At 42.1% G+C, this 18,111-nt stretch overlaps 1 protein-coding gene across 2 annotated transcripts in view; it reads right to left on the bottom strand.

Moving 5' to 3' along the window:
• BABAM2 (BRISC and BRCA1 A complex member 2) overlaps nt 1-18,111 on the bottom strand; it is a 383,154-nt gene that overhangs the window by 339,506 nt on the left and 25,537 nt on the right. For both annotated transcript variants that reach the window (XM_084792766.1, XM_084792765.1), the window contains exon 3: nt 9,414-9,490. In XM_084792766.1, coding sequence (XP_084648892.1) covers nt 9,414-9,490 — 77 coding nt within the window. The remainder of the gene's footprint in view (nt 1-9,413; nt 9,491-18,111) is intronic.

Raw genomic sequence — 18,111 nt, 5'->3', positions numbered from 1 at the left:
GACCTCATGAGGCTGAGAAGCTTCTGTAAGGCAGAAGACACTGTCAACAGAACAAAGCAACAGCCCACAGAGTGGGAAAAGATCTTCACCAACCCTACATCTGACAAAGGTCTAAATATCCAAAATATAGAAAGAGCTCAAGAAATTAAACACCACCAAACCAAATAACCCAAATAAGAAATGGGGCTCATAATTAAACAGAAAATTCTCAACAGAGGAATATGGAATGGTTGAGAAACACTTAAAGAAATGCTCAATGTCCTTAGTCATCAGAGAAATGCAAATCAAAACAACTCTGAGATTCTATCTTATACCCATCAGATTCAAGTGACAGCACATGCTGGCAAGGATGTGGAGAAAGGGGAACACTCCTTCATTGTTGGTGCGAGTGCAAATTTGTACAACCATTTTGGAAATCAATATGGCGCTTTCTCAGAATACTGGGAATAAGGCTACCTCAAGACCAAGCTATTTCACTCCTTGGATTATATCCAGAAGGTGCTCCACCACACAACAAGGGCGTATGGTCAACCATGTTCATAGCGGCCTTATTCATAATAGCCAGAACCTGGAAACAACCTAAATGTCCCTTGTTTGAAGAATGGATGAAGAAGTGGTACATTTACACTATGGAATACTACTCAGCTATTGAAAACAAGGAAATCCTGAAATTTGTGGACAAATGGATGGAACTATAGAAATTATCATAATGAGTGAGTTAACCCAGACCCAGAAAGACTCCCATGGTATATACTCACTTATAATTGGACACTAGCCCAAAAGGGATGTCCAATGAAAGTCTTCACTTATCAGGAGATTGGGAGAGATGCGGGACCTCCTACTGGGACTCTAGGTGAGAGAAGTATGGGAGAATGGGGAAATAGAAGGACCCAGAGGGTCCTAGAAACCTACAAGAAGAACATCATGATGGGCAGATCTGGATCCAGGGGCTCTGCTCAAAATACTGCACCAACCAAGGACAATACATGCAGTAAATATTGAACCCCTACTCAGATCTAGCCATGGGACAAGACGTTCTCCACAGTTGTTTGAAGAGTGGGGACTGACTCTGACATGAACTCTGGTGCCCCATATTGGACCACTTTCCCTTGGTAGGGAGGCCTGGTGACACTCAGAGAAAGAATAGAAGACTATCAAGATGAGACTTAATAGGCTGTGACCATATGGTGGGGGAGGAGGTCCCCTTCTGTCTCAGACCTATGGGAGAAGAATAGAGTGTAAGGGAAAGGGAGCGAGGAATGGGAGCAGACAAGCAAGGAGGAACAATTAAGAGGTAATCTGAATAAATTATTTAAAAAAATATATCTGTCATTAAAAAAAGAAACAAAGTAGGCTCTGTGCACTGAACTTAAACATATAAAATAAATTACTATAAATTCCAAATGCTTTGATCTAGACTTGGCTAAAATTATGTTTTAAACAGCACACAAGAAGTTTTCAATAAAATGTAATATAAAAATTTTACATAAGGAAGTTATTTATACTAAAGTTTTAAGTCAGAAAAAGCACTGAGTTTGCTGTTAGCCTTCACTCCAGGAAAAAAAAAAATGAAAAAGAAAAGATTTACCTACTATTTACCATACAGTGTATTATAAATTTATTCTTAATTCATTTTTCTTACCATACACTTGTTTCATGTTAGGTTTATTTCTTAAAAAGCAAAGTACTTCTGGCTGGGGAGGATGGCTCAGTGGTTAGGAGCCTTGCTGCTCTCAAGTGGAAGGATTGGGACACCAACCCAGCCATAAAACCTTCAACTTAACACTTAGTCCTGCCTGCTGTGTATGCTGGGATGGAGCCTAGCAGAACTGTCATTAGAGAGAACAGTGAGACTTCATCCAGCAACTAATGGGAGCAGATTCTGAGTGCCACAGCCAAATGTTAGGGGGAGCTCAGGGAGTCCTGGAGGAACCAGAGGGATCCAGGACACCATGATAACATAGCCCACAGAAGCAGCTGGCCTGGATCAGCGAGCCTGTAGGAGTCTGACCTAGGTCCCTGCATATGTGCTATGGCTGAGTGGCTTAGATTTCTTGTGGGAATCCTAACAGCAGGAGCAGGGCTGTCCCGGACTCTTTTGCGTGCTTGTGGGACCCTTTTCCCCTACTGCGCTGCCTCATCCAGCCTTGATGTGATGGTGTGTACCTGCTCTAATCATAGCTGGTTATACCATGTTTGGTTGATGTCCCTAAGGGGCATGCTCTTTTCTGAGGTGAGGCGGAGTGAGGGGTGGATCTGGGGAGAGGGGGAGTCGAGGGAGAGACACTGGGAGAAGGGAGGGAGGGGAAACTGTGGTTGGGATGCAATATATGAGAGACAAATATAAAAGAGAGAAAGAGGAGTGGCTGCTGTTCCAGAAGACCCAGGCTTGATTCCCAGCACCAACAGGGTGGCTCCCAATCATCTCTAACTCCATTGCCATTGGATCCAGTGCTCACTTCTAGCCTCTGTAAGTACCAGGCATGCATGTGGTTCATGGACACACACGCAAACAAAACAACTATACATAAATTAATGTTTTAAAAAGCAAAAAGCTGTCACAGCTGCTTTCCAAAGACTGCAAAACTATAGAAACTCACCAATATTTGTTTAATTTAGCAAACTAAATTTTAAGTGTTTCTTAATGAGAATTAATCTAATGAGTACTATTATATAGGCTGTAGAGGGTTGGATTGAATGTCCATTCTTAGAACCACTAACAATACATTTCTTAGCTATAATAAACATGGTTACAAAATTTGCTCAAGTAAGGACATGTGCTAAGGTCTTCTTCCTTGCAAAAAGATGTTAAACAAAATAAAAGAATGACTTAAGACTTTTTTTTTTTTTAAGAATCTAAGTTGGGTGGCTCATACTATAACTCTAGCACTCAGGAGGCAGAAGTAGGAGGATTACCAAGGGCTTAAGACCAGCCTGGGCTACAGAGTGAGCTCCGGGACAGTATAGGCTACAAGGTAAGATCTTGTCTCAAAAAGAAACAAAAGAGAAAATTATGAGAAAGAATAAAAGACTGAAATAGAGGAAAGAAGGGAGAGAAAAGGAAGAGAGAGAAAAAGAGAGTAAAAAGCCTGCAAAATCTTACTCTAAGAAGGAAAACTCGATTCTTTAAAAATTCATGGCTACCACAAATGATTTGTTCTTTATAACAAATTTGGGTTGACACAGTAAACCTATTCCCATGACTTCCAAATTATACACAGAGGAACTACCATAATTATTGACATTAATGCAAGATCTGACTGGCCCCATGCTACGACCACCATCAGCCCACCATAACTCAAACCTCCTTGAGGGTTTGTGGGAGCTTGTAAGCTGATGGGCTGGCAAGAAAGCTTACTGGTTGACAGTGGGTGCTTGCTGCTGCTGCGTCTGACCACCCAAGGTTAATCCTCGGGACCCATATGATGGAAGGAAAAAGCAACACCCGCAAGTTGTCTGCACTCTGGCTGCCACATGTACACCATAGCAGGTGTAAGGGTGCGTATGCACATTGAAATGGCATTCTAATTTTTCAAAATATTATAAACAGAATTAATTTGGAAATCGTTTTCACTTAAGTTACAAAGAAGGGAAACTTAATGGCCATGGCCTAAATATCATACAAAGCAAAACAACCTTGCTCTTTGAAGCACTGACAAAAACAAATTTATGTTTGCAAATGGGAACACAGCAACTCAGTGATGGACTCAAACCATTCTTTATCCAAGCTCCAACTACATGCTCAAAGGGCACATTGGCTTTCCTTGTCTAAACTAAGGCTTATCCACCATAATGTAGTTGGTTTCATTTATTTCTGATAAGTCTATTGCATTTTCTTTTCTATTGCATTTTCAACAGATCTTTAAAAAAAGAAATAAATTCCCAGGGCTAGAGAGATCGCTCAAAAAATAAATAAAATAAAATAAAGACAACAAGGGGGGGGAACCACAATTTTAATCTTATACAGGTTTTTTTTCTCAGCCTCTAGGCTGAAGCAACAGGCTACTCTGTGGGATACAAATTTTGAGAATTACAATAGATTTTTAAGGCAAGAGGTAAAATGGCACCTTAAACCCTATACCTTTCTACACTGTAGAAGGAACTTATCCATAACACCCTTCTTCAAGGCTTCTAAGTAAATCTCCTAGCTCTGTCCCTAGTGCCACAGCCTGGCACTCACACTAAGCCTACACACATCACCAACAACCTTCAGAAGATTTTCGACAGAAAGTCGAGAATTTCAGAAAGCGCGTGCTTGGTAAATGGCTCAGTCAACACAGCGCTGGCCCCTCAAGCATGAGGACTGAGTGTGGACCAGCTGAGCCCACTGGGAAGCCAGGGGCAGCAGCACATCCACAGGCTCAGAGCTGGGCAGACAGTGGCCACATCTCCAGACTCACTGGCAGGCAGCCTAGACCTATCAGTGAGCTCCTAGTTCAGTGAGATACCTTCTCTCAAAAACCTACGGTAGCCTGACGTGGCTAAGCAAAGTAAAAAAATGACTTAAAAGTTAAGAAAGAAGCTAAACTGGGTGGCTTATACCTGTAATCCCAGAACTGAAGAGGCAGAGGCAGGGGAATCTCTGTGAGTTCGAGGCCAGCCTGGTCTACAGAGTGAGTGCCAGGATATCCAGGGCCACACAGGGAAACCCTGTCTCAGAAAACAAAACCAAAAAACACGCTAAATAAGTCTTTAGTGTATAATGACATCAAACAGTTCTTTGACAGAATACACCTAATATACAATGAATTCCAGGTTTTATGTGAAAATTCTACAGTAATGAGGAAAAAATATATCACACACCTAAAAAAGACTGTAAGCTGACTATGTATCATTTATTCTTCCTTCTAATCACCCCTATTAATGAAGGTTTTTTAAAAAAAGAAATAGATAAAAATACAAAAGAAGAGGAAAGAGAAGACGACAGGGAGAAAAGAGCAACCAGTAGATGGGAAATCACAACCAAGTCCTGAAGACAGAATGCGGACAGACACTGGTGCTTGACAGGACAGAGTGCTCCCTGTCCCTCCCAGAAGAAAGCCACTGGCCTTGCAGATACCCAGTGAGGAGATGAGAGAATGAGACAGAAAGCTGTGAATAGGGAGATTAGGGAGACGTTCTTCAGGAACTAGTCCACACACCTCCCCGTCGGACAGTGGCCCAGTGTGTCCTCCCAAGGGAAAAAAATATAGGGAGCTCACTTTTGAAAAAAGGTAAGCACTATGACAGCTGAACATTTAAACAGGATGCTCACGGGTCCCCCACACTAAGAGCTGTCCCACCATGTACTCGTGTACTTTGTGAATCCTGCTCAACTATCTAGAAGCTCTAAGCACTATTTTATCCGTCTTAAATATGCATGATGGCTTTGACTTGAGGAAGGCCTATAGAACAGCAGTTCTCAGCCTGTTGGTCACAACCCTTTAGGGGTTGACAAACACTTTCACAAGGCGTCACCTAAGACCATTGGAAAACACAGATATTTGTATTATGATTCAGAACAGTAGCAAATTAATAGTTATGAGGTAGCAACGAAAATAATTTTATGGTTGAGGGTCACCACAGCATGAGGAACTGTACGTATTAAAGGATTGAAGCATTATAGAATAACAGGAAGAGAAATGATGGTATAAAATAAGCTCCCTAAGGATATTAAAGCAATGGTGGGTTAAAAAAATGTTTTTCATTGTTTTTAACTTTTGTTACATTTATTTATCTTTGTGTGTGTGTGACTGTGTGTGCACGTGGGATGTATTTGGAGGTCAGAGGACAACTCATGGGAGTCAGTTCTCGACCTGGCTGGCCGGGTTTTTGTTTCATCTTGTTGCTCTAAATATTTATTTTATCCTCAATTGTGACTAAACCTGAGTATAAGTATATGTACATGTGAGTGCAGGTGCCTTCACAGTCTAGAAGAAAGCATCAGACCTCATGCAGCCAGACTGACAGACAGCTATGAGCTGCCTGGCATGGGTTCTAGGGAACACATTCAGGTGCTCCACAAAAACACTTAGTGTTCTTAACTGCTGAGCCATGTCTCCAAGGCCCTACTGGAGTCATCTGAGAGGAGTCTTGCCTGAAGAATCGCCTTGAACAGACTGCCTGCAGCAGTGTCTTTAGGGGACTGCCTTGATTATCAGCTGATCCAGGGGGGCTTTTGGTCAGACTGTTGTATCACAACAAAGGGAAGAAAACTGAAACAGCTCTCTCCTCCCACCAGGTGGGTCCCAGGACTGAACTCAGGTTGTTAGGCTTGTCAGCCAGCACCTTCACCTGCTGAATCAACTCATCAGTCCCAAAAGTGTTTTTTCAAATCTCTACTTTGTGTTCTTTGAAAGACTGTGACAGATACTGCAGTCATAAAGTAAGAACAAGGCACCTGAAAGTGGAACAGAGAGGAAGACAAAGCTCTTACATAAGATACCTAATTATCATGGAGATGATAAAAAAAAATGTTGAGTAGAGATACAGGAAAGGCAGAAGTCAAAAAGGGAAGAACAAGATCCAGGCAGGTTACTTGAGCCTGGTTCCAGTAACCCAGGCAAGTGACTGTTTCCTAAGAAAGCATCCAGTAATATATAGAATTTTTACTACTTAGGCATACAAAACAAGGTAAAAATCTAATGATAATTAAAGCAGAGGCAGGCCCATGGAGCCACTGTGAACAACTTATGAACAATGCCCTGGAGACAATTACAGACAACAAATTACTAATCTTGAGAATGCAAAAGACAAAATAGAAGACAAGTGAGAACAGTGCAGGAAGATGCAGGAGAAAAAAAGGAAGAAGCAGGGGCCGAGACTCTTATCCTCTGAAGTGTGAAGCCAGAAGACATTATCTGTGGTTCATGATGATCCAGATAAACGAAGCTCTCATCACTACAGCACAGATCGTCCTAGCTGATAGCAAAGCTGAGTCACTCGCTTACCAACTAGTTTTTGGGACTGTTCATTTAACTGTATGACACAGTGTTTAAAGTGACCCTAGGGTGTGGGGGTGGTGTAGGGGGTGTGCATGGATTTGATCCGTGGAAAAGCTTTTCTCTAGCCTTTGTAAGGCCTTGAATTTGATCCCCAGCCCAAGAAAAAAGTACAAAGTGTTAAGCTACAAGGAAAACAACACAGGAACCAGTAATGGTGATGTACTTACATTAAAGAGGAAGAGAGCGATAAGGGAGACGGATGCTGAAAACGGGCTGATGCCTCTATATCAGGGCAGGAAGTCAAAAGATAACATCCAAAACTGGCCAGCCAGTCAGGAAACAGGCAAAAGTATATTACTGAGAGAAATGGGGATCCTCAGGAGAATTAAACTGAACCACTTCTTAAAATTATAATGCTTTCCTCAGAAGACAGGAGGAGGGGGTTTTTGAGGCAGAAGACCAACACATCCTCATGTGTGTGATTTCAGCACTGTCTCCCCTCCATTCACGTGAGCAACTTACTGTGATCATTTCTTTTAAATTTAGTTAATAATGTCTTCTTGAAAAAGAGCAGCAATCAAATGCTGCCACTTCTTTACACAGCAATGCTTTTGTGCTTTTGTGGTTTCCTGAGGATGGTGTAACAACACAAGGTTAACAAGGCACCTTGGCCTACATCTCTCATTTAATACTGCATTTGGATAATTAGTACAATGCAACTCTATAGAATACTGAGATGCAGTATCTCCTAGTTAATGATGGTAGAACACCAAGTCAATAGTCAAAAGACATAGTTTATGTACCCATCCATCGTGTGTGTGTGTGTGTGTTTGTGTGTCTGTGTGTATGTGTGGGTGTGTGTAAGTACATGAGTATACACACAAGTGCATGTATAGGCCAAAGGACAACTTTAGGTGTCATTCCTCAGGCACCATCCACTTTGTTTTCTGAGACTAGGTCCCTCATTGGCCTGGAACTTGCCGAGCTAGATAACCATAAATGACATAGTTTATATACCCATCCATCGAGTGTGTGTGTGTGTGTGTGTGTGTGTGTGTGTGTGTGTGTGTAAGTACATGAGTGTACACACAAGTGCATGTGTAGGCCAGAGGACAACTTTAGGTGTCATTCCTCAGGCACCATCCACTTTGTTTTCTGAGACTAGGTCCCTCATTGGCCTGGAACTTGCCGAGCCAGATAGCCATAAGCCCCACAGATCTGCTTGTCTCTGTGTCCCCACAACTGGGATTATAAGCATGTGCCCCTGCTAGGCTTTTTTCAGTGTGGTTCTAGGGTCAAACTCAGGTCCTCTTACCTTGGAAGCACATTATGGCCTATGCCATTACCCTCACCCATCCATCTGATCTTTAATATCCACATGTTTTATTCTTCTTTTTTTTTTTTTTTTTATGAACAGATAGATTTTAACAGCCTGGTCACAAGAATAGGTTTAAGAAAGAAAATGCCGGGTGCAATTACTGACACTAACAAAGCAAAGCTATTATCACTTTCACAGTAGGCAAGAGCGTCAGTGCTGTGCTGGTGACAGAGAAGGCCTAATACAGCATAGGCAGATGCTGCAGATGCTGGCCTGCATCCCAGTGAGGTACCTCGTACACCACCCAGGCAACGTTGGGAGCCTACAGCACAGAAACTCAGGCCATTCTTCACACATACTCAATTTACCCAAATAACTTATGTCTTTAATTTTGGAAAGGTAGCCAACATTTACAACTGATTTAAAAAGATGTAAAATTTCTGACTTCCACCTTCTGAGTCAATAGAAGCAGTGTGCACAGGGACAGGGCATCCAGGCTGCCATACTAGGTCTGTTCTCCTTGTTTGTATTATCGCCCTGGCCCTTGCAGGCCACTTGCACCTCTAACCTCACTATAAAGGCCACAGAATGAGACACACTTAGCCCATGCCCAAAATCTTAGAGAAAGGTTTATGACAATGCGTCTGACAGCAGTGGGGACATCAGCCCTTCCTTCCTAAAAACTATCACTAAGTAGGTATTTGACATTTTTAAAATTTTAGTTCATTTTCTTTTATTGGGGTGGGGCATAGCACACATGTGGAAATCAGTGTACAACCTGCAGGATTCAGTTCTCTCCTTCAACTTCTGGGTCCAGGAATTGAACTCAGGTTGTCAGGACTGGTGGGAGGTACCTTTACTCACTGAACTGCCTTGCAGGCCCAAAGCAATGAGCCTCGTTATTGGGGTATTATCTTAGAGTTCCCTCCAAGAAAAAAACAGAACGCATAAGCGCTGTCGTGTTTCTGCGAAGGCCTGTTCCACTGCAGCATAATCCCAGCCACTGCCTCACTTTGAACAGAACCAGGGCCGGATGGCAGATAACAAAACACTAACTGCTGGTGGGCTGTATCAGAAATCACTCTGAACAGCCGGAAATAAAAACTGAACCACAACTTCCAATAACTAACTCTGCGTCTCTGTCCTGGGTAAAATATGCATCACTTACTCACATTTCAATGTCTCTCCAGCGTATGGTATGTGCAGTTTGAAGCGGTCACAGTTGGGTCCAGGAGTCAATGATGTACAGCTTAAAGAATACAGGGGGAAATAAGATTTTTAACAACAAAATGGAAAAGCTCACACATTTATGATATTTAATAAGGCAAATAAAAAGTAATTCTTATACATAAAGGCTTAAAGGATAAAATGAAAGCCTTTACTGGCCACGAAGAACAAGGCAATAAATGAGCCTAGATATGAGACAAATTCTGTATCTCGCAAAAAACTTCTATTCCTCCTAACAACAAGCCCGAAGTGCTTGAATACCTCTTGCTAAGAAGTGCATCTTGACTTTTAAAACCACACATATCATCCAAATCAGGTCTCTAGTCCTGGATGCCAAGAACTGTAAATGCAGAGAAATTTTATGGTCATATTTTAAACATAGATTCTTAGCTTTCACTCTGCTCATACAAAAAAGAGCCCACTTTTGGCCTTTTTCTAGTGGCAGATGGCTTTCTTTCTTTCTCCAAAGGTACGATGCTTTCTCTAGAGCTGGCACATGGCACCATTCATCTGCAGGGAAGCACAAAGCAGAGTACTCGGCTTCAGATAAAATGCAAATGCAAACAAGGGTGTGAGTCAGTCAGCCTTGTCTCAGCATTTGGAGGTTTTGGAAATCAGTGGCTTTACAAGGCGTGACAATGGCTCTGCTTTTCCTATGGACCTACTTCGTAAGGTATCTTAGGACCTTCCAAGTCAGAGCTTCAGAAGCATGAACACAGCCCTGACCTCCTCACTGACTAAATGACTCATAGGAAGTCGATGGAGGAACCCCACATGGGTTCCACATTGGTGTCACCATGACCAACTTTCTCATTCTATTTCCCAGATTCTGTGTTCTATATTGGAGAGGCATCAACGTTTTAAAAATATAGAGTTGGTTCAATAATAAGACTCTTCTGATTAAAATCCTCCTTTGTACCTGGTGGAAAAACCAACTCAATTGCCACCACTTTCAGGACTGTGAACTCTTGCTTACCGATGATGCCATCTTGCTGCTCTGGCCCTTGTCCAGGTGGCCCATGTGCATTGCTCACACCTCTCCCTGAGGTGTATCAGCCTCTTCCTGCGTGTGCTGTTCCCTGTGAGGACTGCTCTGCCCAGGACTCTGCCTGGCCATCAGTGCTGCTCAGGCTTTGATTTCATTGCCTCCAGAGCTCTCCCTTTGTTTTTCCACTGTGAAGCAGCACCCGTTTTATCACAGCCTCCTGGTTTGTTCATTTGTTTGTTTTTCTTCATATCACCTAAGATGCTTGGGCTTCATGCGTTTGTCTCTTGCTTATTCCCCTTTCTTCCCTCTCTGGAATGGAAGCGCTAACCGACCTCACACTTGGGCTGCCTATCTGCTGGCTGTTCCTACTACCCAGAACAATGCTCACTAAACCATATCTAAACTAAAATAAATGAATTAGGCACTGGACTAAACACAGCTATGGCAAAAGAAAGAGTGGTTTTAATAAAGACCTATGCTGTAAAAGTGCATCTTTTACCCATTTCAACTCATCTCCAAAAACTGCAAATGTGCTATTTTAAAGTTTAAGGTGGGAAAACCAAGATAGGGAGATCAGTTCTATAAATCTGAAAGTTAAGAATTATTACCTAAGAATTCTTGTTTGTTTTTTAACATAAAATTACATTGCTTTAGTGTGTGTGTGTGTGTGTGTGTGTGTGTGTGTGTGTGCGTGCGCGCGCACGCGCGCGCGCGCACGCGCACATGCAGCCATGCATGTGTGCTCAGCTATGCCATAGTACACATGTGGAAGTCAGAGAACAGCTGGTGGGAGTCAATTCTCTCCTTCTACAGTGTGATGCCCGGGGAAGGAACGCCTACGAAGCTTGGCAGCAAGCACCTTCACCCACTGAGCCATCCCACCAGGCCTTACATGGGAATTCCTGATAACATGAAAAGAGGAAGTTTGTTCTTCAGTCCTCAGAAGCTTCACAAGCCCTCGCCTTACAGTCCCATCTAACCACATAATTCCTCAAGGTGTTACGGGTCTGTTTTCCGACTGTGGCTTCTTTTTCCAATACAATTGTAAGGCTTTGGTGCTGATAACTGCTATACACACTTTTTTTAAAAAAAGATAAAATCTTAATGTATACTACTAATCACAGCTCAAAAGTGTGAAAGTCTCCACGTCCCCTGGATGGGGAGACCTGGTGGCACTCAGAGGAAGGATAACAGGCTACCAAGAAGAGACTTGATACCCTATGAGCATATACAGGGGGAGGAGGTCCCCCTCAGTCACAGTCATAGGGGAGGGGAGTAAAGGGAAAATGGGAGGGAGGGAGGAATTGGAGGATACAAGAGATGGGATAACAATTGAGATGTAATATGAATGAATTAATAAAAAAAAAAAAGTATGCAAGTCTCATGAGCCCTCAGAGAGGGTGCTGTGTACCACAGGTGAGCATTCTAACCAGCATGCGTTAGATAAGGATAAGCCAGGTGTCGTGGTACATGCCTTTAATCTGAGTATTTGGGAGGCAGAGACAGGTGGATTTCTATGAGTTTGAAGCCAGTGTAATTGACATAGACAGGATATCCAAGGATACTTGGAGAGACCCTGTCTCAAAACACAGATGGCGGGGGAGGGAGAGGGAGGGAGGGAGAGAGGGGTGGAGGGAGGGAAGAACTGGAGGGAGGGACAGAGGGAGAGGGAGAAAAAATTTTTTAAAAAGCTTTGCTGAATGGATGTGCCAGCTGTCAAGGAGAGGGAGGGGGAGGGGACAAGGGAAATGAGAACCAAGTATAATAATATCTGTGTGTGAGAGCTGGCACAATAGCACACCAGGCAAAGGCACCTGTTACAAAGCCCGCCGGCCTGACTGAACACAGTGGAAGGAGATGTTTATCTCTTGAAGGTTGTCCTGCAATTTCCACATGCACTGTGGCATGCTCACACCCACACATGTACAGACATGTGTGTGTGCACACACATATCCACACAAATGTAATTTTTCAGTTAAAAATGTCCATGTAGGACAATATTACAACATAATCCATTACTCTGTATGTTAACTAAATAATAACAGAAAGTTCTATAATGTGCCTTAATGAAAATCACTTACAAGTATGTATAAGAACCGTGCACACATCAACCAAGGACACAAAAGAAAATCAAGTCCTTGATAGTTGATTCTTGGGATCTACAATGCTGATACTCTTGATTCATTCAGCATATTATTTGTGGATTTATTTACCAAAATGTGGTTTAAATTTTTTATTTGATTCCTCTTTAAATTATCTATTCCTACTTATTGAGATATGATTCAAATTGTTAAATTTTCTATATTAACAGTCAATTTTACTGCACTTTACAAGACTTTAGCTAGCCAAACATTAATGTGAATTAATCAAGTTCCATGCAGGATTTCACAATCTTTAGAACATCAACATTCTTAAGACAGTGCAAAATACAAGAAAACAAGCTTTCTGGTGAAGACTAAACCTATTCAATTCACTACTGTCTAAAAAAGGAGTGAGTTTGGCCATTTCTGTTCCTTAAGCGACCTAAAAAGAACAAAATAGATGAATTCAGGGTTCCTTCCCTGAGAGTGCGTCAGTTTCCTTTACCCTGACTATTAATTTACCATTTGGCATGTTCTCCTACATAGCTTCCTGTTTTCGTGATAATGACGTTTGTGCTTCACCAACAACACTTAACATCCGCCAAGACGGAAGCCTTCAGCTTTGGCAACCTTAAGTAGCAGGTGACAGGGAAATAACATAGGCTCCGAGGCCAGTAACTGCCTTGTAGACAGCTCGAGCCACATGCCACATGAGTAGTTGTCAGCTGACTCTCACCACAGATTTCATTTTATAGAATGTTCTTTTCTTCTAGATTAAATCGAACATCAGTCACTTTACTCAGACTAAATCAGTGTCCAAATGGTCATGGCATCCAGACTGCCTGGCATCTTAACATCAACTTAATAATCTGCAAACTGCAAAGATACTAAAACCAATTCTAGGACTCAGCTCTTTAATGCAATCACTGTACACACAGCTAACTAAATGAAACCAAGGTGAAATACTACATCCTCTTCAAAGGAAACACACGAATTAAAATTGGTAAAAGGAAAGCAGCAAGATTATACTATCGTAAACCTTTCACACTGTTCTCCAGGGAAGTGGGACTCTCCATTTGAGAACACGATTTTCTTGATATATCACATGTATCTCTCTGTATCACTAGAATCTAAAATAATGCACTTAATTCCTAGAATTCCAAATAACCATTACTAAAAATAAGTGACTCATCCCAGAATGTTTTTTCAAACATCACAAAATTAAAATAGTCAAGAAAGTGTGTTTACCAATTTGTGTGGCATCAACTGTTATTTAATCTCTCCATTTATAAATGATAAACTTCAACTCTACCTTAGAATATGGAATATAAATGTTGGTTGGTGTTCCTCTGACAAAAGTTGAGTTAAAATTGCAATGTGATTCTAGTAGGAATGATGGGCTCAAATACTGTTTTTAATCTATAACAAGGGAGCGTGTGGTAGTGCACACCATTAAGCCCAGCCCTCAGAGGCAGAGGTAAGACAGAGGCAGATCTCTGTCTTTGTGAATTCAAGGCCAGCTAGATCTATAGACTGAGTTCCAGAACAGCCAGCACTACATGAAGATCCTGTCTCAAAAAAAGATAACAAAGAAGTGTATACTTGGCTGGTTTTAGGTCAACTTGACACAAGCTAGTCATAAGAAAGGAAGGACCCTCAGTTGAGGAAATGCCTCCATGCGATCCAGCAGTAAGGTTTTCTTAATTAGTGACTGATGAGAGGAGGGCCCAGCCCATCGTGGGTGGTGCCATCCCTGGGCTGGCAGTCCTAAGTTCTATGATGAAGCAGGCTAAGCAAGCCATGAGGAGCAAGCCAGTAAGCAGCACTCCTCCATGGCCTCTGCATCAGCTCCTGCCTCCAGGTTCCTGCCCCGCTTGAGTTCCTGTCCTGACTTCCTTTGGTGATGATGTGGAAGTGTAAACTGAATAAACCTTTTCTCCTCAACTTGCTTTTTTATCATGCTGTTTCATCACAGCAATAAAAACCTGAACAAAGATAAAGGGAAAGTCTTTTAATTTCTTCAGAGAGATGCTAAGCTCACTGACTGCTAATCCTCTTCCAGTGTGTTCAGGCAATTCACTCCATTAGCACAATAAAGGACAAAGTGAGTAATCTCACTAAGTACAGAATAAGGAATAAAATCAAACACTTGTGATTTTCAAAATTCTCTGTAAACTAAAAATAAAAAGGAATAACTTTAATTTCATAAAGAGGACCTTACAAAAAGCAAATCTACACTAACATCAAACTTAATAACACAACATTCTCCTCATCTGAGACTTTCATCCTCTTCTGTACTAGGGGCCCTAGCCAGGACAGAAAAACACGGGGGGTTGGGGGGGAGAGCCCTAAGGCTGGAAAGGAGAAAGTAAACTTTATTATCTGGAGATAACATTTGTGTGTATATTTTTTATCTTGGAATTAACATATGAGCTGAGCAAAATTGAGTGACAACAGCAAAGGAAAAATCAGTTGTATTTCTTTACACCATCGACAATCAATTAAAAGAATCAAGCTTCTAGGAAGATGCCACCCAAAATAGTAGCACGTAGGGTAAAGTGCTTTACCTAGAGTGTGCAAGAGCTTGGGGTTCAATCCCCAACACAACATAAAGGTAAAAAAAGAAATACCAAATGACCAAGTATACATATAAATAGCACAAGAGATGCATAAGATCTTTATGCAGAAACCTATTGTATTAAAAGGAAAATAAAACAGAGAGAGGAATCATGTTTATAGCTCAAAAGACTCATAAGGTTTTGTCTTATTTATTCTTTAAACAGCCCCAAACTGAACAATTTAAGCACAATTTCAAACATAACACATGACGTCGATTGGCTAAAGGATAAATTAAGACACAGTAAAAAACAGAAACATTATATAGCACTGAAAACATTACTTTCACTGAATTAAAGAATGTATACTATATGATTATATTATTTAAAATTCAAAATCATAGAATAATACATGTGCTAAGTGATAAAAGAAATGTATTTATAATTAAAATAAAAATGGTTTAACTATGTGGAAAGAAATAAAGGCAAGTGGGAAGAAGCATAGAGGACTCATAGTATGCTGAAAGTGTGTGTGTGTGTGTGTGTGTGTGTGTGTGTGTGTGTGTGTGTGTGTGTGTTGGGGTGTGTGTATGTGTGGTGCGGTGTGTGTGGTGTGTGATGTGTGTGTTTGTGTGTGGTGTGGTGTGTTTGTGTGTGTGTGGTGTGTGTGTATGTGTGGAGTGGTGTAGAATGGTGTGTATGTGTGTGTGGTGTGTGTGGTGTATGTGTGTGCATGTGTATGTGGTGTGTATGGTATGCACGTAAATGGAGTTTGGTGTGGTGTATGTGTGGGTATGTATGTGGTGTGGCTTGTGTGTGTATGTGTGTGTGTGGTGTAGTGTATATTTGTATGTGTGGGGGATGTGTATGTGTGTGTGTGGCATGCATGGGTGTGGGTGGGGTGGGTGTGTATGTGTGTGGGGTGTGTATGTGTGTGTGTGGCATGCATGGGTGGGGGTGGGGTGGGGTGTGTATGTGTGTGGGCTGTGTATGTGTGTGGGCTGTGTATGTGTGTATGTAGCATGTATGGTGTGGGTGAGTTGTGGGGTATATGTGGGGGGGTGTATGTGTATGTGTGGGTGTGTGATATATGTGGGTGTGGATGTGGGGTGTGGTGTGGTGTGTGTGTGCATGGGAGTACAGAAGGAAGAGGAGGGCATCCAGTGTTCTGCTCTATCACTGTCCACCATACTCCTTTGAGACAGAGTCTCTCACTAAACTGAACTAAGCGGGAGCCAGTTCACCCCAGCTCTCCATCTGTCCCTGTCCAGCCCACCCCTCACACACTTGGAGTCGCAGGCACATGTGAAGCAGTGCCCAGCCTTTTCTTAGGTGCTGGGATCGAAACTGCACTCCTCCTGCTTCAAAGCAAGCGCTCTCACCCCTGAGCCACCTCCCACCTCACAATACGCTCTCTCCTGACCCAGATGGTCAAGAAGGTCACATTTCAGTAGCTACTGAATATGAGCACATTTCACGCATGTGCCCAGCACCCTTGAGCTGGATTTTCTATGGTCACAGCAACCCCTCCTCCCTCCCTCTCCCTCCCTCTCTCTCTCTCTCTCTCTCTCTCTCTCTCTCTCTCTCTCACACACACACACACACACACACACACACACACACACACGTTCACATTTTCTTTTTCATTGATACTAAATCATTTGAACCCAACTGGCCCTGTGTGTTTCATTCTGCTGCATTAGAATTCTTTTTAAGTGTTCGATATGTACGTGGAAGAAGCCAGCCCTTACTGCATGAAATGAAGGTTGACCTGACGTTCACAGCCAGTTCCCACCCAGCTCTTCAAGGGTCCTGGGAGAAGGATGGGCATCACATGGGGCTGAACGGCTTATGGTGGTTCTCTCCATTACACGGGATATAATACTAACTATATAAGTACAGGCAGTTTTCAGAAAAACCTTTCACATAACTACTGAGAGAGAGCACTAGTAGTCCTAGGGTACAGTATATGTTGCCAATCTGATGTCTTTCCTTAGTATCCCCATAACTTTTTAGATTTCTCTTCCAAGTACAACTGGTGAAAATACATTATAAATAATATAAATTGTAAGTATTGCTTGTTTCACTTTATGCCATTTTATTCAGATTTCATGTGATTTATAATCTATTTTTTCATAATTAAATCAAATGAATGTATTGAGATTCATAACCAAATTGTTTGAACTAAGCTATAATATGAATTCTTCTATCCTTCCAAAACTTCATCTAATGGAATGTAAAGCCCAAAGTATTGATATTAAGAGACAGAAGTTAGCTAGGCCACTGTGAATGGGACTAGAGACCTGATGAAGCCGGCTTGTCCCTGCGTCCTGTACCATGAGAGGATGTACAGAGGGCACCACCTATGCAGAATAGGCAGGAGTTCACGAGATAGTAACTCTGCTGGCATTATGACCTTATGTTTCTCAACCTCCAGAATTCTGAGAGACAAACTTCAGTTGTTAATAAATTACCCAATGTAAAGTCTGTGTCATAGCCATTGGGACAAACAAAGAGAAGCGGATAATCGGGAAAGTTCGGAGATCACCGTTCTCATGTTATATAGAAAGGCGTCTCTTTTCAAGAATCTTGCACAGTAATCAGAAGACAAACATCACACCAGCAAAGTCAAGACACAATTTAAATCACAAGTCAACACAACAATGGAAGCAAGGCACAAAGCAATTAACATGATTAATTGCCAAATTAGTGGTTAAAGCCTATGAGCACAATTAGATTTAAGAGAGCAGAGATGCTGTTTCAGCTGGGGTAATCAAGGAAGGCTTTCTGAGAAAATGGCTGCTCAGAAGAAGTTGGATGTGGTCAAGAAGGGAAAGTAGACCACTCCCTGCAACTGCCCTGAAGCAGGAACAAAACAAAGGAGGAGCCGGGCTCGCTGCGGCTGCGGCTCAGTCCAGCAGCCATCCTCCTGGCACCCACCAGACAAGGGCCGCACACATACTGTCCTGGAACAAGCTGCAGGGGGAGGGTGCGCACTCACTAAAGAACACCTCAAACA

Source organism: Acomys minous (genome assembly GCF_964271855.1).
Source record: "Acomys minous genome assembly, chromosome: 8".
In the NCBI taxonomy this organism is placed as follows: Eukaryota; Metazoa; Chordata; class Mammalia; order Rodentia; family Muridae; genus Acomys; species Acomys minous.
Note: the sequence above shows the minus strand (reverse complement) of the source record. Positions and strands in the feature narration are given on the sequence as shown.